We start from the raw sequence: 24,798 nt of genomic DNA on the forward strand, positions 1-24,798 counted from the left end.
GTAAATGCTGAACAGGGGTCAGTTCTTCCTTCTCTTCCCTTTCCACCCCCACATTTCCGAAATCTTTTCCTATTTAAGAAAACAGTGCTATAAAACCAGAAATTATGTCTATGAGCTTTCTGAAGTTTGCTGTACAGCAAAACCCCATAAAGGTCAGTTTAGGTCTTTTCTCTCCACCCCCCCCCCCTATGATTTCCTGTACCATTTTAACTCTCAATCCAGCTGACTATAGAGGAGGGAAATGCATTGGAAAACTGGGGTACTAATTTATTCTGGTTCTACTGTCATTATGCTTTTCTAAGGTTCACACACTTTAAGAGTGCAAATATTTTATGTGCCTACCCATTTATTGAGTTAAATGTGGCTTACATTTAGGTAAGTAGGTATAGGCTAATAGCCTTGATTATAATTTTTCAAAAGCTTTGGGTTGTAACTCTGAGTTCTTTGTAATCCTGTTGAGAAATCCTCAACCTCAGCGACAAAAATAACTAAAAATGGATAACCTACTCAAAAGTAGCCTTGTCTACCACAAAAAATATTTTCCTCCATCCTTGAGTTCAAGGTGCTCAGGTGATCACTGTTACTGAAGCTGCAAATAAATTATATGCCCACCTTAGAACTAAGGCCTTCTGTCAAACAGCCACCCCTTCAGGTAGCAGGGTGCAGATGTTTATGAAAGGGCAGCCAACTATTTTATTATTGTTGCATTTTCCTTAGAATGGGGGGGGGGGGGGCAGTTGTAAGGGTTTTTTTCCTGCCTCAGATGCAAAATTTACTTTACAAGCCTTAGTTACTCTGTACTTCGTTTTGTGTGTTGAATGGAAGGACTTCGCGTTCCATTTCAGGTAGCAACATTCTTTGATCACCTCTTCTTAAAAGATGTCTCTAAAAATAATCTGTAGTGTACAAAACAATGCTGTTTTCCAGAAACCTGGAAGCAATAATAATACAATGTGTGGCCGTAAACATGATCATTGTGTGTACGATAAAAAAACACACATTTCAAGGTGTATGCATGCAAAGTAACAATTACTTAGTAATATGTTATTTTTTTGGAATAGTTCAGCCAAACATCAGCAAAACATTTCATAAAAATGCAATACAACTTGTTAAACATTGCTGTGAATAATGGGAACAAAGAAACATTCCAAGTTCTATCAAGCATCATAAAAATAGGATAGATCCAGAAAAAGTCACCCAAATGTCTTAACATTAAAGAATGTTTCTGTTTTTTATTTACAACCCCCCAACCCCCCCCCCCCCTCCAAAAAAAACCTGGCTTAGGGTACCTAGCATGAATACCACAGATGATACATATAAAGAATCCGATATAAATCTAGGTTCATGCTTTTTGTCTGAAATATTTTCAGGTGCCGATGCATTATATGCTGGGAAAAATAATTCTCTATGGAGTACTGAAAGCAGTATATCAACCATCAATAGTTTTTAAAGAACATTTAGGGTGAGAATACATATATTTTCACGAGCCCTTTACACCTGTTGACTAAAAATACCCAATACTATTTTTGAGCAGTAAAAAAATCTAATAATGTGTGGCTACAGTTTCTTCATAATTATAGAAATTGGTTTGATCCACAATGGTGGAATAATATTTTTTTTCTTTTATTCTTTCATTACAGTTTTGATGGGGTGGGGGGTTCAGAGCCCTTTTATGTTTCAGTTAAGTGTTTAGTGATTTAACTAGGGTACAGGCTTTCTGTTTAATATGTTAGTATTGTGCTTTAGTTTTAGTTATAGTTTTCTTTTTAAAATTTCTTCCCAGTTATTTTCTTAGTCTTTTTTTTTCTATTTTTCAGAATGCATACAGGTTGAATATCTCTTATCTGGAATTCTGACATCCAAAATGCTTCAAAATGGTCCATATGCATGGCTGAGAGAGTGACAATTTTGCTTTCTAATGGTTTAATGTACACAAACTTTGTTTTATATGCAAAATTATTGAAGATAGTGTGCATAAATTACATTTGGACTATATTTATAACTTGTATATGATAGATAGATAAATTAATTTTGTTTTTTGACTTGGACTTCTTCTCAAGGATATCGCATTATGTATTGCAAATTCTGAAAGAAATTCAAAATGCTGGTCCCAGGCATTTTGGATAAGAAATGTTCAATTTGCATTACTTTGATTACGAATTATATTGTTTGTGTTAAAATTAATACATGAATATTTTGTTTTAAAAATAAAAATGTTAAGAAAAAACATTTTTTGTATGATTCTGCTGTTGGTTCAAGTTGGACAAATGGAATAAGGATGTATATTGTAGAAATGTCTCTTTATACAAGATTCCACTAATGTCACTATATTCCCTTGTGCTATACATCTGCTTGCTCCATAAGACAAGTGTTATACAAAAAGTGTTTTCTTGAATTAGAACCTACTCTTTTGTAGCTCAGATGTGTCTTCACATTACTCTAGCTCTTTGAAATAGAAAAGAAAAGAAAGAAAAGCACATAATTGGAAGAGAAAGAAAATGGACGGTGCTTGTGTGAGTGTGGCATATTGCAAATGTGTAGTACCTTCTGTTCAAAAGTATCTCATACAGATTGTATCATATGGTTAAATACATGTACAGTACTATTTACAAAATAGCATACAAGTGATTTCACTTTGTTGGGAAAATAAACAGAAGCTTTTAAGAGAGAGAGAGAGAATTTAAGATGATACACTTTAGAGAAGCTAAAAGACCTTGGCAGTGCTACATTGGCGGGCAAATATGAAGAAGTATATATACAGATCTGCATTGTTGACAGATTAATATCTGAAAACAGTTTGGGGAACCAAGAAACACAGCTTGCAAGGAAGCATGGCAGTTCTCCCATATTTTCAAGCAAATAAACCAGACAAAGATTCCCATGGAAGGAGCAGGCACTTTTGCATCCTGACCTCCCCACCCCGATACTCTCACTACGAAGCCAGCTTCCATGCTCAAGCAGATGGCAGTGAGGTCAGAAAGCAAATAAGCAGCTGGGCTCCATCCCAGTTGTTTGTGAATGCTCACATAGGTCAGGGGAACAGGTAGCCAAAAGATGATGGAACCTGTGTTCATGCCTGGTGAATGAAAACTGGGGAAAACAATGGAAAATACTCTTCAGTTGAAATTTGTTGCGGTTGATATTTATTACAGAATGCCCTTGTTTTTTTTTTTAAAGTACCCCTTTCTTGCTATAACCCCCCCCCCCCAATTCTTTTTGGTTTTACTGATGCCTTTCGTAACTGCTAAAGATACACATGTGCACTGAAGTCCAATGGTCTCCCTTCCACACTCACCTCAATAACATTGGGACCTATTGGCATATTATGGCTTCATTTATAGTAGACCAGAAAGGGCACTAAACTTCTAATTGCTTAAAAATAGTCATAATCGAATGCTTTTTTAAAAAACGTAGATTTGTCTGCTGAAATGGTGAAATTTTGGGGAAACAAGGAGTGGACTTTGAAACTATCGCAGGAGTGTGAGAATACTGTGGGCTCAGTTCTAGTAGTGAAAACAAATCCCTAAGTCAGGATATGCTTACAGCCACCTTAAACTCCTCCGCTCAGGATATCCATGGGAGAAAAGTAGGATAAAATGAATAAATCATCATCATCATCATCATCATCATCATCACCATCATCATCATCATCATCATCATCATCATACCCCCTTAGTAACATGTTCTGATGGGTTGATCATGGGGTTCTGGTGAAAAACAAAATAGATCAGATGAGCCTGGAGGATGTTCTTCTTCACCTCTGAAATAAAACCATTTATCTTAAACTTTAAAAAAGAGTTTGGTAAATATGCACTTAATTTCATACAAAGTCTTATTTTGCCACCCTTAAATTAGCTTCTCATAGTACTTATTTTTAAAAAACAAGTCCACATCAAAATGTCTATGCATTTTCATCCATATGCAAAGTACATATAGTTTACATTTGTGCTTAATCTCAACCTGTTCTTTGCAATTTATTTTCCCCAATAAAACAATTTGTGCAATTATTTTAACTAATATTCACATCACAATGCACATAGTTCACTAATATATGCACTTGAATTCAGTTTTGATGGGAGACTGATAAATATTGATATATAAATATCTAATCAATTGGTGCTTCTGGGGGAGGGGGGCTTCATCAATTGTATAGCAATTCCTTGTCTTCCCATCTTCTTTCGCACCTGTTTCCAGATACTTCAGAAACAATTTATCATTGAGTCATGACAGACATATTTATTTATATATTTGTTATTTTGGATATTTATACCCCGCCCTTCTCAACCCCCTGGGGGGAGGGACTCAGGGAGGCTTCCAGCAAGCACATATTCGATGCCTACAATTCAACACAATAAATTACACAACAAAAACAGTAATTATAAATAGTTAAAACATTGAGTTAATACAATAAAATCTACTAGAAATGAAAGCCAGTCTGGTAGCCTTTGTCTCACTGAGTTCTGTAATTAGAGGCTCTATTCAGCTTGTTCAGAATCCATTTCCATAGTTATTGTCATCATTGTCCTCGTCAAGTCTGCAAGATTACCCAAAGGTCTGGTCCCACATTCATGTTTTTAATTTCCTTGTAAAGGAGAGGAGGGATGAAGATGACCTAAGTTCCCTGGGGAGTGAATTCCACAGGCGGGGGGACCACCACTGAGAAGGCCCTGTCCCTCATCCCCTCCCACCGTGTTTGTGACAGGGGTGGAGCTGAGAGCAGGGCCTCTCCAGAAGATCTTGGATTCCTAGATGGGACATAGAAGGAGATACGTTCGGACAGAACATAGAGGGGAAGTTTCACTGCGTCATATGATGGGCTCTGTTATACACCATCAAATTACTGTATTACAAGTGTTCAGAAACTGGGAGAGGGCTGTGTGGGATAATGTCCATATAGTACTGGATTGTACAAGCACCATAATCTAGTTAGCAAGGCAGAAGCTGAACAATGACTCCCTCACCTTTCCACAAAAGGACTAGCAGAGAAAATAAATGAGCTTAATCCACTCTGTAAAACATGCAGTTTTGCGTACGAATACTTGTGAATAGTCCAATGCATGGAGGAGAAAGAGAGAAAAAGAATATATGACTGGGATTAGAGTGAGGCAATTAGTGGGTGAAAATATTGGTAAATTGTGGAAATAATTAACAATGAGGACATCCTGAAACAAACATATTGCACTTAAGTGGCTGTAAAGCAACATCCAAGCTAGTAATGAATCACCACAGACATTCAAAGATTAACAAAAGTAGCAGCAAGAACTCTGATATTAAATCTATCAGAAGTCCATTAAACCAGTGGTTCTCAACCTGTGGGTCCCCAGATGTTTTGGCCTTCAGCTCCCAGAAATCTTAACAGCTGGTAAACTGGCTGGGATATTTGGAATTGTAGGCCAAAACACCTGGGGACCCACAGGTTGAGAATCACAGCTTTAAACCCATTCAGTACTCCTGAGAAGCCCACTATTGAGGAAGGTATTTCAAGGGGAATTGGTGCAATTTACAGCATACAGAAAAGTTTGCCATTACTATGTGTTACATTGGAAGGATGACACTTGATGGCTTGTATGAAGGCAAGAGTTGTGAACGTGCAAAAAGATCCCTATTTCTGAATGCTGGGGAAAAGAGGGGCCATAAAATACTCAATAAGTCACCTGAATTCATGGAAAGTGAAGGACACTGAGAAAAAGAAGCTGAATGTAACCCACAAATAAAAAATCATTCCTAAACAGGCACTGATTTAACTGTTTTAAGCTGTTGCCTGGACCAGTTGTAATAGGAAGAATTCATTCCACAAATGACTGATTTGCTTGCCATGCTTATGTACTAACTTGACACATGCAGATAGTCTGGAAAGGATTTTAAAAATGGTGCCACTGGCTATACTACTTCACCCAATTATTTTTCTCTAAAATGGAAGTTACAGCAGAGCAACCTGTTTCTATGCACAGCAGATGCCACAACATACTGGGAAAGGAATGCAACATACCCCAATAAATGGTGTATATTCCCTATCAGAAAAGTATTTGATTTTCTTTGCCTGCTCTTCCAAGTAACACCCGTGGCTGGGGCATTTGGTTGGAAACATAAGAACCTGCCATGTTTCACTGAATGTGGAGCATCATGCTTCCCTGGTGTGAGATTTTCGTTTTACTCACTCTTCAAATAGCTCCTGATAAACTGCAGTAATTAAATATCTTTTAAACATAGTATTTGTGGAACAGTACCATTTCATTCAAAAGGATAGTAATTGAAGAGGAAAGAAGGTATCCACCCCATTAGTCATGAAGGACTCCTGAAGTAGACAAATTGACTATTTCCTTTTGCTGTGCATTTCTCAACATATGCTCATTTTTACCTTTTCATCCAAGATCATGAATTCTTCTTGGCTGCATTCAGATATATCAAGATCTTAATGCTATTTGTCTCTTAGAACCAAATTAAAGATGTGCTGTTGGATCAAACCTCATATTACTTAGAATATAATTCTTACAAGGAATGCCATAGAGAATACCACTCATTTTAGCACCATGAAACAGACTAGGGGAAAAGGCAAGATTTCAATAAAATAAAATAAAATAGATTGTGAGTTGCCATTGATTTCCCACTGAGCCTGATGCTTGGGCAGGGATGCAAATCCAGATGTTTCTGTATGTAGTCCAACATACTGAATGTTGCACTGTCCTTATTCTCATAAGCTATTTGCGAGTTGATTGTTTTCTTTGTTGAAGAGAAACTGTAGGAAGAGATTTGGGTACGAGATCCAGTACTCAGGGAGTAGTTCAGAAATCTCCCTTCTAATTCCCTCCAGTTTCTACCTGGCAGGTTAATTATAGTCTCGTATTAATGCTAATAAATCTTATTTTAAAATATACCTGCTAAGACCACTTTGGTGGAGCTCTCGGTGGTGCAGTGGGTTAAACTGCTGAGCTGCTAAACTTGTTGACTGAAAGGTCCCTGGTTCGAATCCGGGGAGCGATGTGGGCTTCCGCTGTCAGCCCCAGCTTCTGCCTACCTAGCAGTTAGAAAACTTGAAAATGTGAGTAGATCAATAGGTACTGCTCCGGTGGGAAGGTAATGGCACTCCATGCAGTTATGCTGGCCACATGACCTTGGAGGCGTCTATGGACAACTCCAGCTCTTATGCTTAGAAATGGAGATGAGCACCACCACCCAGAGTCAGACATGACTGGAATTAATGGCAGGAGAAAACCTTTACCTTTACTAGACCACTTTGAGGGTCCATATAAATTATGTAATTGGAAAAAAAGGGGGGGGGGGAGTTGATGCTGCCTATCTAGGCCCCACCTTATGCCTCTTTAAGCCAGGAAACAGATGTTGGGAAATCTGATCATAAATCTTCCCTTTCGACTTCTTGTGGGTCTGCCAGCATACACTTCAGAGATTCTATATTTCTAAGACCACAGCTGGAGGTGCCTGCTGCATCATTTCCTGCAGCCCAGAGTTAGGTAGACTGCTCATGCAGGCAGCAGAAGTTTGGTTTTTCTGTTAACCTTTGACATGTGGGTAGGTGCTGCTGGTCCCAGCCTTCACATGTACACACTGTGTGTATGTGTGTTTTGTCGCCCACCTCTCCCCATGGCTTGAATGAGGTCCAACACAATCAAAATACATAGATAAAACAAAGGACGATAAAATGCATACATTAAAAACATGGAAACTAGATCAAAACATCAACACCAAAAAACCAAAACTTAGAATTCATTATTTAAATTTGACTGGATAAGCCTGCCAAAAAAGATAGGTCTTTAATTGTGTTTTAAATTTTGACAGCGCGTTTAGCTGTAGAATCTATTCTGCCAGGTCATTCCACAATTTAGGGATAGCTGGGGAAAATGCCCTCTGAGTGCCAATCTAATCCTAGCTGATCAAAGTAAATATCTCCAGAGGACCTAAGTGTACAGGGCAGATTATATCAGAGAAGATAAACTAACTGGAGTTTCTATATAGTACAGATGTAGCCTAATGTAAAGCACATTGCAGAAGTTGACCCTTGAGGTGACCAGCGCATGCACTACCATCTTAGGTCTTCTAATTCTAGCAGGTGGCTTATCAGCCAAAGCTGGTAATAAACGTTCTGACTGTTCCATCTATCTCAGCAGATATTTGGAGAGACAGATCTAGGAGCACTCTCAAGTTGTGAGGACCATCTTTCATGGCATGTTTTTATCCAGAACTTGACAAACCTCCACTTTCAGGTTAGGACCCTTGATGGCAAGCACCTTTGTCTTGTCTGGATTCAGTTTCAATTTGTTTTTCTTCATCTAGATCATTACCTTCTCCAGGCATGCATTCAGAAGAAACACACTACCCTGATGTAAAGCTGTTTTTGATATTTGCAGGTGTGCAAGTCAAAACATATGCAAGGCTGTGAGGCTAAAGAGAAATGAGCTGGATTTTTCTATCTCTTTTTCTGAAACATGGATATTATTGTGACTTCAGTTAATCCAGAATAGAGGAGAAAAGATACTTGTTGGGATTGGTTATTCATCCCCCTCCTTCATCTCCTCGCAACTACACAGATAACTAGTTAGCTTCTGAGTTTCATTCACGATTTTGGTGAGCTTTAAAAAACCTAAATGTAGTTCCCTGAAGGACTGACTGCTCCCATAAATTATATCAAAGCTTACAGCTTCCAACAATGATGCTATGAGTTGCCACCAGGAAAAAGAATTTTTAAAAGCCTGTTTCCTTTCTGTGAAATACCCTTGTAAAGAGATCTTCCTAGCATTCTTGTTAAAAACATTTAAACAGCATCTGAAAACCTTTTTTCTGGAAGGAACCCACAAATTTTATTAATCAGTATTTGTTTCTATGGTTTAAATTTCATTTCTGGATTTTACCAGTTTTACTAGTTTAATAATTTAGTTGTTTGACACTAGCTTAGTTGATTTATTTGTTTTGGGAAAAAATGTAAAATGTATGATTTTTAAAAAAAATTAATATCATGCTAAGGACATTTACTCACCTGGCACTAAAGATTAAACAATTTTCTAAACATATCTTAAAGCATTACAAGATTTTCTGCACATTTTTCAGTTATTTTTTCACATTTTGGGACTTTACACAAATAACCTTTTTTTGGAAAATACTATTATTTAGTGAAAAACTAATTGGTTGGATGGAAAACTAGATAGATATAAACATTGTTAAAAATTCTAGTAATATCACTCAAGAAGGAGAACTTTTATATTGTCATGTATTTGAATGAATTATATAAAAATCTACATTCCTATATAAACAGTTTAGATTTAAAACCATATCTATCTTCAAGATGAAAATGGACAATATTGGGATGAATATTTTGAATTGTATAAAGACTTTCAAATTAGAAGTAAACTTCCTCCATTCTTCCACAGGCTCATTGATTTGATGATTCTATTGACTCTATCTGCACAGTTAGAGTACCAAAAGAAAAGTTTGTTTTTAAAAAAAAGAAAACTAGTTACATTGCCTAAAAAGGTATTTTTCTATTAAAAGTTTAATTCATTGGCATCTACCTTAGGAGAGTCCTTCCTTTATCATATGTTTTGTTTTACTAATAGCCGTGTTCTACATGAAAGAGTCTAAGCAGTTCAAATAATTGTAACATTCAATATGCTCAATATGACACCCTGCATATAGCTTTACATAATCCACCTTGATAGAGCTATTTTGGCAGGCACTTTGGCTAGAGCTCCTTTTATATGTCTGCTACAGTTCTCTTTCTTGAGGCTGCCAAACTGGAGGCTTGCGAGCTTCACAGTCTCACAGCTGCCCAACATTCCACTGATCTTCTGATCAGAAATTTCAAAACTAGAACTGAAATATTAGGTGACATTTATTTGATTGGGTGTGAATTTCAAAAGCAACAGAGTAAATACAATGGCATGCTCCCTCCCTCCAAATGTTGCTTTATTTAATAAATTTCTGTGCTAAATAGTATGCTCAATATAACAGAAATAGGCCAGGACACAATTCATCCCTCTTCCCGCTAATGCAGCTGTTGCCAAATCATGGCACCCCCCTTCCCAAAGGTTTTATGAACAAAAGGAGACTTCAAGCAAGACACACCATTTTCTTTATTTTTTAAAAATCTACTGTCCCAAAGTTTCAAAACGCCATGACGCCACTAAAGGTAGGACCCAGCAGCAGCTGTACCCCGAACTCTATAAAAGCGAAACCCTTTAATAAATGTATAAAATGATACCTGTTGTGTAACTTGTGTTGTTTGTGTACTATATCAATTCTTAAATGTATACATTTGTATCAAATGTATACTGAAAGCATCTGCTATCCCCATGCCCCCTGTCCGTATAAGCTCCTGGGAACAGAGATCACTTTATAATTGACATAGGTCTTTATAAAGATCTGTCAAGCCAGATAAAGTCAAACCCTTTGTGTGTGTATGTGAGACAGATGATCTTTCTTGTCACCAACTTGTTTAACTAACAGCTGAAGGATTGTTATTCCCACAGAAGAGAAGGCTAAACAAATATGAAAACATTAGTCTTCTGTATAGGCAACCATGCTCCTGGTTACTTGGGATTGTCACCCTTTGTTTTTTGGGTCTTTGTATCCATGGAACTGGACACTTAGATTAACGAAGGAATCATCTGCATACCCATGTCAGGGGGTGTCTCTGCAACAGACTGGACCTCTAAACTGACCAGTTCTCTAGTTTGCCTTCATCCCAGAGTGTTTGTTCTCTGTTCTGGCTAATCTGGTTTAGCAGAAGCTCATTGGGCATGGACCTCCTTATCTGCCATCCTAGCTGAAATCACTACACATCCATAATTTATAACAGCTTTCAGACATTCTAAGCATTTTGGTTAAGTATTAAAAACAGGTGGATAAATGGATAGATTGATACATGTCTGCATGTATCCATCTATCCATTTCTGGTTGATACAGGTAATCATTTTGTGTATTTGTACAAAATCACTATAGTTTCTCTTTGTTTCATTTGTAAGGCCCCTGTTTTTGTTTTAGAGCACTTCCCCAAAATGAGTATCTTTCCAAATGGGTGTTTTTGTTCTGGAATAGTAACTAAATATTTCTAGAATAGTAACTAAATATTCAAAGAATGGCCTGCAAGTACTGTGGGCATCTAGCTATAATTTTGTCTAAATGCAGAAACCATTTTGCACCTTTCCTGTATTACCAGATCTTTTTAGAAATAGCATTATTAGTTTTTTTTTTAAATATTTTTATACAGTTTTTTCTTTACAGCGAAAGAGGGGGAACAATCATTGTGATAGAAAGTCACAGAATTTAGACAGATTGTGAAGGGCAGAATTGTGGGTGGGTATGGGTGGGGAAAGGAGGGGGATGAGAAGATAGTGGGAGGGGTTGTTGGGGTAGGGGTATACACACATGTATATACAACTTCCGTTCAGTCCACAGAGGGTAGTTGCTTGTCTCCTTTATTCTTTTGCCTTCTTCTCGTAATTCTTGTTTCTTTCCCCATAGAAATTTATATGTCCAGTTTGATTTTTCCTTTTAAGTATTCTTTAAGGTATTTCCAATTTGTTTGTTTGTTCTTATTCTGCTCCTCTAGTAAGCACGATAGGCTATCACAGTTCCTGTAGTCTATTATCTTCTTTATCCATTCTTCCTTGGAGGGAATCTCTTTACTTTTCCATTTTTGCGCTATTAGTATTCTAGCCGCCGATGATAAATAGAAAAAGATTTTTTCTTCATTTTTCCCTAACCCGATTTCCATTATATTTAGTAGGTAGTATTCGGGTTTTATGTCAAATTTCGTTTTTATAATGATTTGTGTATGTTCGTGTATCATTTTCCAGAAAGCTTTTATTTTTTTGCAGCTCCAATACATATGAAAATAAGTGCCAGCTTCTTTTCCGCACCTCCAGCATCGGTTATTAGGGTTTTTGCTAAACTTGGCTAGTTGGACCGGAGTCAGATGCCACCTATAGAAAACCTTAAACCAGTTCTCAACAATATTGATGGATTTGGTGTACTTCAGTTTGGTTTTCCATGCTTGCTCCCATTCACTTAATAAGATGGAGTGACCTACGTCCCTAGCCCACTTGACCATATTCTCTTTTACCACCTCCCTCTCAGTGTTCCATTCAAGCAAGTTCTTATATAATAATCTAATCAATTTTTTGTCTTTTTTCATGATTATATCCCAGCAGCTTTCTTTTTCACTGAACCCAACCTTTAGATCTTCCTTGAAGCACTGTTTGATTTGCATATATTGTAACCAGTTTATTTCTTTGTCTTCTCCCTTCAGTTCTTCCATTGATCTCAGGTGCCATTCGTTGTTAATTTTTGTCAGCAATTGTCTGTAATTGAGCCATCTGTTTTTCGGTATTTCTCTTTTGTGATGAGCCTCAACTGGCGACGTCCACATGGGTATTTGAGGGTACATGACATTTTTATATTTATTCCAGATTTTCAATAGGGCGGCTCTGACATAGTGATTGGTAAAATTGTATTCTATTTTCGCTTTCCCATAACAAAGGTAGGCGTGCCACCCTCTTCTTATATCGTGGCCTTCTAATGTCAACATTTTCTTTTGCTCTAAAGTGGCCCATATTTTAACCCACGATAACGCGCAGGCTTCAAAGTATAACTGTATATCTGGTAGTCCCCATCCTCCCCTGTTTTTAGCGTCCGTAAGATTTTTAAATTTTATCCTTGCCTTTCTTCCATCCCATATGAAGTTCCTAATATCTTTGTTCCATTTTTGAAAGCATGAGTTCGTCTTGATAATTGGGATCATTTGGAACAGGTGTAACATCTGAGGCAACACGCTCATCTTGATGGCTGCAATCTTCCCAAGTATGGACAAATTTAGGTACTTCCAGTTTTTAAACTTCTTTTGTATACTACTCCATACCTTGTCATAATTGTCCCTAAACAGATGTATATTAGAGGATGAGATTATGATGCCCAAATATCTGACTTTATTTGCCACTTCTATTCCTGAGTTCATAAAGATTTTCTCCTTTCTCTCTATCTTGACATTTTTTGTAATAATTTTTGTTTTATTCCTATTTATCTTCAACCCAGCAAGTTTCCCAAATTTTTCGATTTTTAGTATCCATCTTTGAATGGATTCTACTGGATTTTCCATAATACAGACCACATCGTCTGCGAAAGCTAAAGTTTTGTATTCTTCCGTTCTAATTTTAAGACCTTTTAGTTCTTTGTCATTTCTTAAATCTTCTAACAGGACTTCTAGCACTAAGATAAACAATAAAGGGGACAGGGGGCACCCTTGTCGCACCCCTCTTTCTATCTCAATATTTTCTGTGCGCAGGCCATTTACTAGTACTTTTGCTGTCTGTCTTGAATAAATTGTCTTAACTGCGCTTAATATAGAGTAGCCAATATCCAACTCCTTTAACATTAGATATAGGAAGTCCCAGTTTGTTTGATCGAAAGCTTTTTCTGCATCAAGAAAAAGCAATCCTACTTCCTTTTGGCGGTTTTTCTCATAGTACTCTATAACATTAAGTATTGTCCTTACATTGTCTCTCATTAGTCTGCCCGGTAAGAAGCCTCTTTGGTCTTCTCTGATTTTCCCATTTAGTAGTAGCTTAAATCTTTCAGCTAATATGCTTGTAAATAACTTACAATCGCAATTTAGCAGGGTGATGGGCCGGTAGTTTTTAAGTTGTGTAGCCTCTGTGTTTTCTTTATGTATTAGCGATATATAACCTTCATGCCAGGTCTCCGGCATTTCTTCCCCACTCAGGATGCCATTCATTATTTCTTTCAAACAGTTAATTAGTTCTTCTCTAAAAGTTTTATAATACATTGCTGTCAGCCCATCCGGGCCCGGGGCCTTATTGTTGGCCATCCTCTTTATTGCTCTTACTATTTCATCCTCTTCTATTGGTTTGTTTAATGATTCTCTTTCTATATCTGATATTTTAGAAACTTTTTGGTCTAAAATATACTTCATTATATCCTCTTTTGTAACTTCATCTTTTTTGTACAATGTTTGGTAGTATTTTCTGAATTGATCTGCAATCTCTCTTTCTTTTGTGTAGATCTTACCTTCTTCTATTATTTGTGTTATGAACTTTTGTTGTCTTCTCTTCGCCAACTTACTTGCCAGGAATTTGCCCGGCTTATTGGCCTTAGCAAAAAATTGGGCCTTTAAATATTTCAATTTCCTGGCCATTTGAATTATCTGTGCCTCGTTCACTTCCTTCCTTAACAATTCTATTTCTAATTGAAGTTTTTTATTTCCTGGTCTTTTCTTTAGTGTGTCTTCTTTAGCTTTTAGCTTCTCTACCAATTTTTCCTGTTCCTCTTTTCTTTTTTTGCTTTTGATGGCTCCTTGCTGTATTAGATGTCCCCGGATAACCGCCTTGCTAGCGTCCCACACTATTCCTAACTTAGTTCCTTTGCCCATATTGTTCTCGAAATATTCCTTTAATATGTTCTTATTATGTTTTATGTCCTCCTCTGATTGTATTAGCCAGTCATTTAATCTCCATCTTTTCTCTTTGTGACTAATTACCATTTCGAGCTTCAGTGGACAGTGGTCCGTGAGCGTTCTAGGCATTATTGTTATCTTCTTGGTTTTTATAACTAAAGATTTGGACATCCAGCACATGTCGATACGAGACCATGTCTCGTGTCTATTTGAAAAGAAAGTGTAATCCCTTGCTTCTGGGTTCAATGTTCGCCATATGTCTTGGAGATGGAACTCTTTTTGTATCTGTATAAAGGCTGCTGGTAGGTTCCCTCCTTTCGGGTCCCCCCCTCTCGTTCTCTTTCCGGATCTGTCTATTTTGTTATCCAATACTCCGTTAAAATCCCCTAGAATTATGATATTTTCCATCCTATGTTCCGTTAGTTCTTTCTTTAGGGCTTTAACATAGTTGGACTTAGCTCCGTTGGGGGCATATATATTACATATAAGTACATTTAACCCCTTTACTTTGCATTTCACACCTACCATCCTCCCATCACTATCCTTAAAAGCCAATTCGGGTTCCAGATTTTCTTTAATATATAATGCCACCCCTCTCTTTTTTTGGGGCGCTGATGAATAAAATAGCTTTCCTAGATATTTATTTTGCAGGTGTGCAGAGTGTTTTTGCATGATGTGCGTTTCCTGCATCGCTACTACGTCGCACTTTAAACTCTTAAACATATTGCTTATTAATTTCCTTTTATTCGGGCTGTTCAGCCCGTTAACATTATTCGATATAATTTTAAACGCCATCATCCAATTTTATATCTGATAAGTCCTTAGTTACTATGTCCTTCATTCCTTGTTTGCCATAATCCTCTGGGGAGGTTTCTCTGGCTCTTTTTTCACCTTTATTCCTTTTGGTTGGGTCTAGTGTATTTGTTATCTCCATATCTTCTCTATCCGCTTCTCTCTCTTCTTCCCTGGGTGGTTGTCTTCCCGCTTTCTTTTTTTTGTCCTCTTGGTCTTCCTTAATTTTTTGGTAAAAAATCTTGGCTTTTTCTACCGATGTTATCCATTGTTTTTCTTCATTGTAGGTAGCCATTATGCCCTCTGTCCTTTCCCATCTAAATTTTATATGTAACTTTTTTAATTCATCTGTTAGAAAATAATATTGTTTTCTTTTACTCAAGTCCGAGATTGATATTTCCTTTAAGATGATCACTTTCTTGCCTTTGTAAGTTGTAGGTTCTCTGGTATTATTTTTTATAATTTGGTCCCTTAGATGTTTTCTTGCTAGGTGGGCCACGATGTCTCTTGCCGTCCCTTTCTTTTTTGCATACATCGTTTGCACTCTGTACACTCTGTCTATATTTTTGTCCATCTCTTGAGTCGACACATCTAGAATCTTTGCTGTAATTTCAATTACTGTATTCCTTAGGTTGTCTTGTTCATTTTCTTCAATGTTCCTAATTCTGATTTGATACTCTGTTTCGTTTCTATCTGTTCTTTCTTGCATTTTATTTATTTTTTGGGTTAGCTCTTCCAATTTGTCCACTCTTTTATTTGTTTTTTCCACAGTTTTCTTCTGTGCCACATTCTCCTTTTTTATGTCATTGATTTCTTTTTGCATCGTATTCATCTCTGTTTTGACAGCCTGTATTTCTTCTTTAATTTCCTCTCCTAGTTTCCCCATTTCATCTTTTATCATCTTCTCCAATTTGGATTCCATCTTCTTTTGGGATGCTTGTATTTTTTCTTGTGTCTCTTGTAATTTTCCTTGTGCCTCTTGGATTTTAATTAGCTCTGCCATTATGCCCGCAGTGGATGACTCTTCTTGGGCTTTCTCAACTTTTTCCCCTATCATTTTCTGTAGTTTTTCTCCCTGTAGGGAGTGTCTTCTTCCTTGTGGCAATTTATTGCCTTTTGTTGCTAACATTTGTTCCATCTTTTTCCCTTTTATATTGCGGGTCCTCAGTAGTTAGTATATTCCCAATCGAGTTTGCTGTCAGTTCTAACTTCCTTATTTATTTGTTTAATTTAGTTATTCCTTCCAGCCTTCACCAAGTTTGCGTTCCTCTTATCCGGCTATGCCTGGTTTCCAACACTTCTAATTCGCCTTCCCGTCCTATTTCTTTGTCTAGTATATTCTTCTGGTTATTCCTGCTTCTCTTCTTTCTTCTTTCTTTACAACCAAGTGTAGAGCCCTACATCTACTTTTACAATGGTCTATTCACAATGATTACAATCATCATCAATTTTATCAGGTGCTAGTACGCTTTAAAGTGCTTTAAAGTGCTATTCCAGTTATTCAATTGCGCTAGCTCCTACTATATATTGTCACGATTACATACAGCCATTCATTACACAGGTCTTTTTGGGAGTATCCTACATATGAGATATGACATATAACCTATAAAGATTTACCTTACTCAATATAACTTAATTTAATATATTGAGAGTTTAATTAAATATAAGTACCATTAAATACAGTTACATATATTAAACAAATTCAATCTTAATATGTTTAGGTATTAATTTTAAACCTATTTATTGAGCTGGGTTGATTACCTTTGCTGTTTTCTTCTCTTTTTTTTTTTCCTTCGTCAAGGTTAGCTTCCAGCTTCACTCTCCTCTCCCAGTAGCTTGGTAGTGTGTAAGTTAGTAAATTAGCGGAGAGGAGTGTCAGCAGCCTACCGCCTCCATTAAGCTTCACAAGCTCCAACTTTGCAGTTTTCTTCTCATTCCCCCCACGCCAAGGTTGCTTCCAATCCGGTGTTTGTTATTCCCTTCTACTGCTCTCGGTAGTAGTGGTGTAGTAGTTTGGCCTTCCTCAGTTCTCTTTCCTCTCTCTTTAGTGATCTTCGTCTTGCTGTGCTGTGTTTTTTGCCACCTTTTGTCCTTCTAGCTTCGTTTCCCTTTATTTCTTTTTCAGCTTTTCAGCTTTTTGGCTTTGTTCCAGCCTTCCCTTCCTTCCTCAGCCTTTTCGACTCTTTCCAGCCTTCCCTTGCTTTTTGTGGCTCCTCCGACTGCTTTGGCTTATTTTTTATTTACTCTTCTCTGCAGCTTCTATGGGTAACTTATTTCAATAAATTCTTCTTCTTCCTTTTTTCCTCTGTTTCCCTTATCTCTCTTGCATTCTTCTTTCTTTTTGCAGTTAAGTAATTAAATAGTTTATGGAGGCAGAAGGCCGCATGCCGTTCCTATTAGGTCGGCGTCCTCGTCCCGGGTCTTATCTTATCTTCAAGGTTGTTGCTGCTAGCAGGGTTCCTACCAAGGTCCCTTGCCGCTTGTGTACCTTGAAAGAAGTGCCAACACGACCTTGTCCATCGTTGTTGGGGGGAAATATTGGTCCCCGACCCTGTGGGAGAGGTTTACAGCTCTGAGCTTCAGGAGCTTCAGCAAGCTGCTGCAGCCTCCATGCTTGCCTCCACCGGAAGTTTTTTGCATTATTAGTTTTTTTTAAAAGAAAAAATACCCAATAAACCAAAACAACCTGTAGCATTAATTGAAAATGTATCTTCACCTTGCCCAATGAAGAACTTGTGTATGAGGATGCTCCAAGTATCTCCTTTTTCACTTTTTCCTTTCTTGTACGTCACACCCAAGTGCTTGCAAGCAACCGTGAAACTTTGTGAGAGCGTCTGATCCCTCTAAGCAGAGCCTAGGTTAATACCTCTGGCATCTGTCCTGATCTCCATGGTTTGAGCTTTTAGCTAACTAATTAAACAGAACCTTTGGTGTACCAGGGATGCATATGCCTGGGATATGAATAAAAGAAACAAACAGCAGAGACTGACATATGGTGGAAGGCACTTTTCCTCGCCTAATTTTTTGTTTTGCTAGCTTCTTTTAACATATAATGATCATCAAGAAAACTTAAAAACCAAAATAGAATTGTCTCATTGGACCTAAACATTGGACTGCTAGGAAAATGTGCCTTTTCTCTGGTATTTCTTATCTTGCAGACAAGATTTTAATAACAACGGGCCAAAAAACCAGAAAAAGAACACACACTATAGAACTTAATTGTTGTATGCACAATCTGCTGTAGTTAAATGGGCCCTGTGGATTTTGGTCCAAACCCAAGCCAATCAGTTACAAGCTATTTTTCCTCCTCTGTTAGATGTGCTACTGCAGTATTTGCATAAATGTAACCATGCTGTCCGTCTTTTAACTTTCACTCAATTAATTATGCTCCCAACCCCCTGCTGATGGACAAAAATGAGACTTCATCTGCAAATAGCTTCGGCAGTTTACGGCTTATTAAATGCCAAAATCTAGTTAAGACCGTTGGAGAATTCTCATGTCAAGCATTTCAGCATGCTACTTTGTGTGCAAAACTCTTATTCTTAAAAAGTGAAGCCACTCTGCCAAGTTCAAGTGAGATCAATGCAGATAAGAATTTTACCAACAAATTGTGTGCTTTGCACACACCTCAACCGCCCGAGTGTGGCTTAATTGGTTCATCTAATAATGAAAAACAGGAGGAAAGACTACCAGTTGATGAGAGAATGGTTGCTCTACAAATTGAAAACAGCTTTAGTCCACTGTATCACTTTATAATTTATTTAAGAGGCTGTGTACCCCCTCGTATAAGCCGATTAACTACATAGTAAAATAGTTTTTTTAAAGTAAAGAAACCTTTCTGATTACTCTTTCTGACAGGTTTTACATTTTGCATCAAACATCTGGTTCTTTCATTTGTCTTTGCAAAAGGTGCTCTGGTTTATTTTACATCACACTGAGGTTTTAGCTTCTTCGGGAAAAAATGTATTGTTGTTTTTGCTGTTGTTTTTGGTGCTCTTGTATTGAGAACAAAGAAAAGACCTCACAACCTCTGAGGATGCTTGCCATAGATGCAGGCGAAACATCAGGAGAGAATGCTTCTAGAACACGGCCATACAGCCCGAAAAATCTAGAACAATCCAGTGATTCCGGCCATGAAACAAAGAAAAGAACTAAAAGCAAGATGACATGCACTGTTCAGCATTTAAATATCAACAGCAAGATGTGTATTATTAGCCTGGCAGCATTGCTTAACTTCCCATCTGTAAATTGGATACAGTTGCAAAGCCTTGGATAAACAGATGCTATGCCTGAGCTTCAGCCACCTCTAATGAATAGTTAAAATAAAATAAAAAAATTAGAGAGGGCCTGGTTTATGATGTAGGCAGCTCACTTCACCAGCCAGCTATGCTAAAATACTCAACTATAAGTTGATTTAGTTTCATTGACCTCAGTGGAACTAAATTGGCATAACTCCAGAACATTGGACTTGGCTGTGCATTGGACTGTTTCAGGCAGTCACATTCTGTTTGCTCTTTTTGAGCCTTTCCAGATGATAATACACACAGAGACAGAGGGACACCATACACAGCCAGATTCTGATTTTTGAATTAACCTGAATTTCCTACTAGGAGTACAAGAGCTGGTCCAATAAATGGTGTGAAAAATGTTGGGACATTTTAAAAATAATTATGTGTATGGATTGGAATCCACTCAGTGACCCTATAAGTTCCCTGAAGGATGAGCATGATATAAATATAATGATCCAGCAAGAAAGATGTAATTGGATGCAGCTATATTGTAAGGCAAAGGCAATTAGCAAATAACAAATTTTCTTTACAGAGTGCATAATTAACATATGGAATTTATTTCTGTAACAGGTAATGTTATTCAAATGAAATAGAAAGAGATGCCATCTTGTTCTTTAACTCAACATACAGGCATACTGCTCAGTTAAGGTAGTTTGGTAATACTGCAGTCTGGGCCAGTGGCAGTAGGATGGAGAATGTTTGTATGAACTAATTGAAAAAAACATGAACAAATTCCTATGCACACTGCACATATCTTGTTTGTTGTCCAAAGTAAGTAAGAAAGAAAGAAAGAAAGAAAGAAGGAAAGAAAGAAAGAAAGAAAGAAAGAACAATACAATATTTAAAACAAATAACTATTTTAACCAACATTGACTTCACAGTATTTCAGTGGAAGACCCTAGGGGCAATCCAGTCCAACCTCCTTCTGCCATGCAGGAAAAGTATAGTCAAAGCAGCCACAACAGATGGCCATTCAGTCTCTGCTTAATGTTAGGCAGTAGTAATAGTAGTAGTAGTAGTAGTAGTAGTAGTAATAGCAACCCCAGAGGCCACCCAGTTCTACCCTATTCTGCCATGCAGGAAAAGTGCAATAAAAGCACTCCCAGCCTTGGGAACAGCATCATCATCATCATCATCATCATCATCAACAACAACAACAACAACAACAGAAATAATAAAAGCAACCCCAGGGGTCAACCAGTCTAACCCCATTCTGCCATGCAAGGGAGGCATTGCATTCCATGGGTGCAGCAGGGCTCACCAGGCCGTATTTTTCAGGCTATGCTGGTGGTCATGAGCTTCGTATGCGGGGGGTGGGTGGGTGGGTGGGGGTTGGGAGGCAGGGTCCCCACAGAGCCTGACTATGCTTTACGGAGCGCTGTTTGAGAACCATTGGTCTTGATCAATCCCAGCTCCTTCTGCAGGTTGCAGAGAAACCCTTTGCAGGCTTCACATGGTCCGTGTGCCATATCTTGTGCAGCCTGACCTAGATACTCCCCTGAACTATAGAATCAAAACTCTTTGGCAGTGCCTCATTGAACTGCAAGTTCTAGAATTCTATAAGAGAGTGAGCCTTGGGAAATAAAGGACCCATCTATGCTGCCATATAAAGCAGTTTGAAACTCATATAATGTAGTTTAACTGCACTGAATAGCATTATATTACTCTACACTGATAGTTTCAAACTGCATTGTAGAACAGTGTAGATGGGGCTAAAATGGTATCAAAGTGATAATTTTCCATAGCAGATTTAGCCTTAATCAATAAAATGTTGATTTATAACGTCATCAAATCCATGCGTTCACCTTTATTTCCTTTTGTTTGTATAAAACCAGTGAAGCCCAGTGGTATAAAGGAAGAGTTTACAACTTACAGCTCAAATTTAAGGAGGAGGAGGAGGAGGAGGAAAGTGGGGTGGTGGACAAAATTGGGTCAAGCTCTTCTGCTAATGAATGCTCTGATGTAAAAGGGAAGAAATATCTCCATAATACCCCCACCCCCCTGCTCGCTGCCAGATCATTTTGGTTACTGTGACATTTTGTGTCATGTTTGCTGTCTCACATTTTAAGCCATTGTGACGGTACTGAACATGACATAATGATTTGAGACAGAAATGTCAAGGACTGAAGACAGAGAAATGCAACCCCAAAGCTCATTTTGTTGTAATTACCAGTTCTTATTATAGTTGTCCCCAAATTTATCCTTTGTCTAACAACATACTATACATTCCATTTTGGTTAGGTTTGGTATGTAGATCCTGATGTGCTAAAAATATTGCTGCACACACCTGTACATACAATGGCAAGAACATAGAATATACTGAGAGTGTTTTCCCTCTATTCTCAATTTTGAAAAAAATATTCTGGGGAGACTATTCCTTAGATATTTATTTCAGATGGAGGTAGGGATTATGGAGCCTTCCAGAGGTTGTTGGAATACAACTCCTCACAGCCCTAACCAGCATTGACAAGAATTGGGAGTTGTGGAGGTTCACACAATTCCCACCCTCCTGATTTAAGAAACTGTCTTTTTTATATACATCAAGAACTACTTACCAGCTTTATCAATAAAAAGATCATCAAAAGGAAATGAACAACTGGAAGACTGGAATGCTTCGCTGTTATATAACTTGTGACTCCTTGCTTCATTTACAAAACCTCAGACAATATCTCACAACATTAAACAATGTCCTCAGGGGATATTCATGCTGTTCTCAGACTCCCATTTTATCCCTAGTGTCTTGCCTTGATTCATACCCTCTTCTATTGGTATTTCTTGTTTTAACTGAAGCAACACATGACCCATGAAGCTAAGCATGTTCCACGAGGCATGCAGCATAGCTTTCCAGGTACATTGGTTGACAACCACCCTGTTTTCTATTAAGGCAGCAAACCAGAATGTTTAGTGAGCCATAGATAGACTGTTGGATGTGGCTGATTGGTAGTGTTAACTTTTATTTGAGATGATTTCCATAGGCCTTACTCAGAATTTGAAATACTGCATGCAATGTTGGTTGTCATAGCTGGAAAAGGAGATTGGAGAATGCAGAAAGTTGCAGAACAAAGTGAGCAAAATTATCAAGTAACTTGAGCAACTGGAAAAAAATGAGACATTTGTAGTTATTTAACTTAGAACCCTTCCAGACAGCCTCATAATCAGGGACAAATAGTGGGGCAAAAATTGCATCAAGTCAGCAAGTCCAAACATGGAGCTATCAGTCCCAATCAATGCATCCTGAAATGTTTATTTGTAACAGATTTTAGAAATCTGCAAGATGGATGGGGGATATCTGGTGGAAATTTAATTTTAATTATTTTTAAATTGACTTTCTAAGATGCATTGGACCTCATAAGTGCTGGTGCACATATCTGAATGTTTGCACACAAGCAAATTTCTTGACATTATCTCTCCTCACCCTCCTGTTGCTTTTACTTTTTCCCACTTGAACTCTGTTTCCCTTTTGGGTCATGTGCCTGCCATGCTGGTGCCCACTGTGTAAATTTAAGCTCTGTTCAATTCCATAAACATGATAACAAATGAATGCTTGCAGAGAATTCTCATGAGAATTACTTTCCAATTGTGCTTCCATTTAGACACCTGTATGTCATGGCTCCATTTGTTTACAGCCCTTATCAGCTGTTTTGGGATTTTAACACACACACATGCATTGGAGCAGTCCATACCAGCATATAAGGATGAAGTAATGTGTTTTTCTTGATTGCAGGAATACACAGTCATGTGGATATGTACATTTTTTTTGGCCGAAATAGGATTTTAAGATCAGCTTTTTTATATATGTTTGTTGTCCATTAATGCAATCCAGCACACATTTTTGGCAAATGTTATTTAGCCACCCCCTTTTATCCCAGTTTTTTCCACGTTTTACAGCCTGTGTAGAAGGGTCCTAAGAAAAAAGAGAATAAGAAGGGACATAATGAAGGTGAATGGGGAAAGATTTTCTCTTCCTCCTAAGATTTGGAAGGTGGAATCATCCACTAAAGATGAATAATAATATATTCAGGCAAACAAATGAATGCTGTATTACATATTATAATAATCAAACTATAGAATCAACAACCATAAGAAGTAATTATGTTTAGCAAATGGGGTATATTAAATAAGAGATGTAGCATCATGGGTAGGAATCTCACTCAAAGAACATCAGAAGACACTCCTTATTCTGGAGCGATAGTATCCTGCAAATCCAGATTGGAAAAATAACCAGGTAAGTAGTAGGGAAGAGAGCAAACAGATTTTTCTTCACTATCACTGCACTCCAAGACTGTTCATAGAAATGTTCAGGTTTGTTGAAGCTAGGGTACCTACAAAGTTTTTAGATGACACACAGCAACACATTTGTTCATTCAATTCAATCTAGTTTGGCTTTGAAGAGCAAACAGTAGGAACAATGGGAGGGGTTGGGAAAAGGACACAAATTTTGATGTGTGAAAGAAAAAAGTTTGCTTTGAAACAGCAAAGTAGAAGGGAGGATCTTGCCCTCTTGCATTTCCATATTCTAGCTCTCCACATTTGAATAAAACTAGCTTTTACATTTGCATTGTATGCAAATCAAGCACGTTGTGCACATTTTCATGGTACGGAAATTAAACATTAATTCCTACATTGTTTTGTTTCTGTACCTAAGTTTTAGCCTTGACACAATCTGAGCAGTAAGCAGTGGTCTCGGAAACAGCTTTGTGTAACAGAGTGCTGGATTTGGTAGAGGGAAACCCAAATTCAGCTTTCTGTTCAGTCACAAATGTTACAAGGCAAGCTTGGACCAGCCACGTCCTCTTAGCTAAAACTACCTTACACGGGTTTTGTGGGCATAAACATTGTCTGGCCCAAGTAAAACACCATATAAAAAGACCATGCACACTGTGGGTGCCAATAATAATAATAATAATAATAATAATAATAATAATAATAATAGCAACAATACAACAACAAATATTGTCATATAAGCCTTGCAAGTAGCATCATTTTAGTTACATACATATTTATGAGAACACTTAACATATTTATGAGTACACCACAGATGGCACATTGTCATCTGATTCACAGGGAAAAATGCAGAGTAAAGTGAGAACAAACTACAGGAATCGGAGAGGAAGAACAAGGTGTGATTTTCTTCATAGATACAGATTTTTAAAAAATAAATTCAGAAAATATTTTACTTAAAGTTTAACTTTCTTTGTTTTATTTGGTTTCTCATCTTAATAAATCTATTAACCAGTTGATCTATGTAAATATATTTGTGCTACACAATTACTGGCTGTTCATGATAATGTTAGGTTA

The 24,798-nt window shown here is 37.5% G+C and overlaps 1 protein-coding gene across 1 annotated transcript; it reads right to left on the reverse strand.

Moving 5' to 3' along the window:
* Positions 1-15,203: 15,203 nt before the first annotated feature.
* On the reverse strand, positions 15,204-17,196 carry LOC137096742 (uncharacterized protein PF3D7_1120000-like). Its single transcript, XM_067466908.1, has one exon. The coding sequence runs from the start codon at positions 16,347-16,349 to the stop codon at positions 15,204-15,206; it is 1,146 nt and encodes a 381-aa protein (XP_067323009.1). The 5' UTR covers positions 16,350-17,196.
* Between the last annotated feature and the right edge of the window lie 7,602 nt (positions 17,197-24,798).

This window comes from Anolis sagrei, chromosome 3 (genome assembly GCF_037176765.1).
Source record: "Anolis sagrei isolate rAnoSag1 chromosome 3, rAnoSag1.mat, whole genome shotgun sequence".
NCBI classification, from domain to species: Eukaryota; Metazoa; Chordata; class Lepidosauria; order Squamata; family Dactyloidae; genus Anolis; species Anolis sagrei.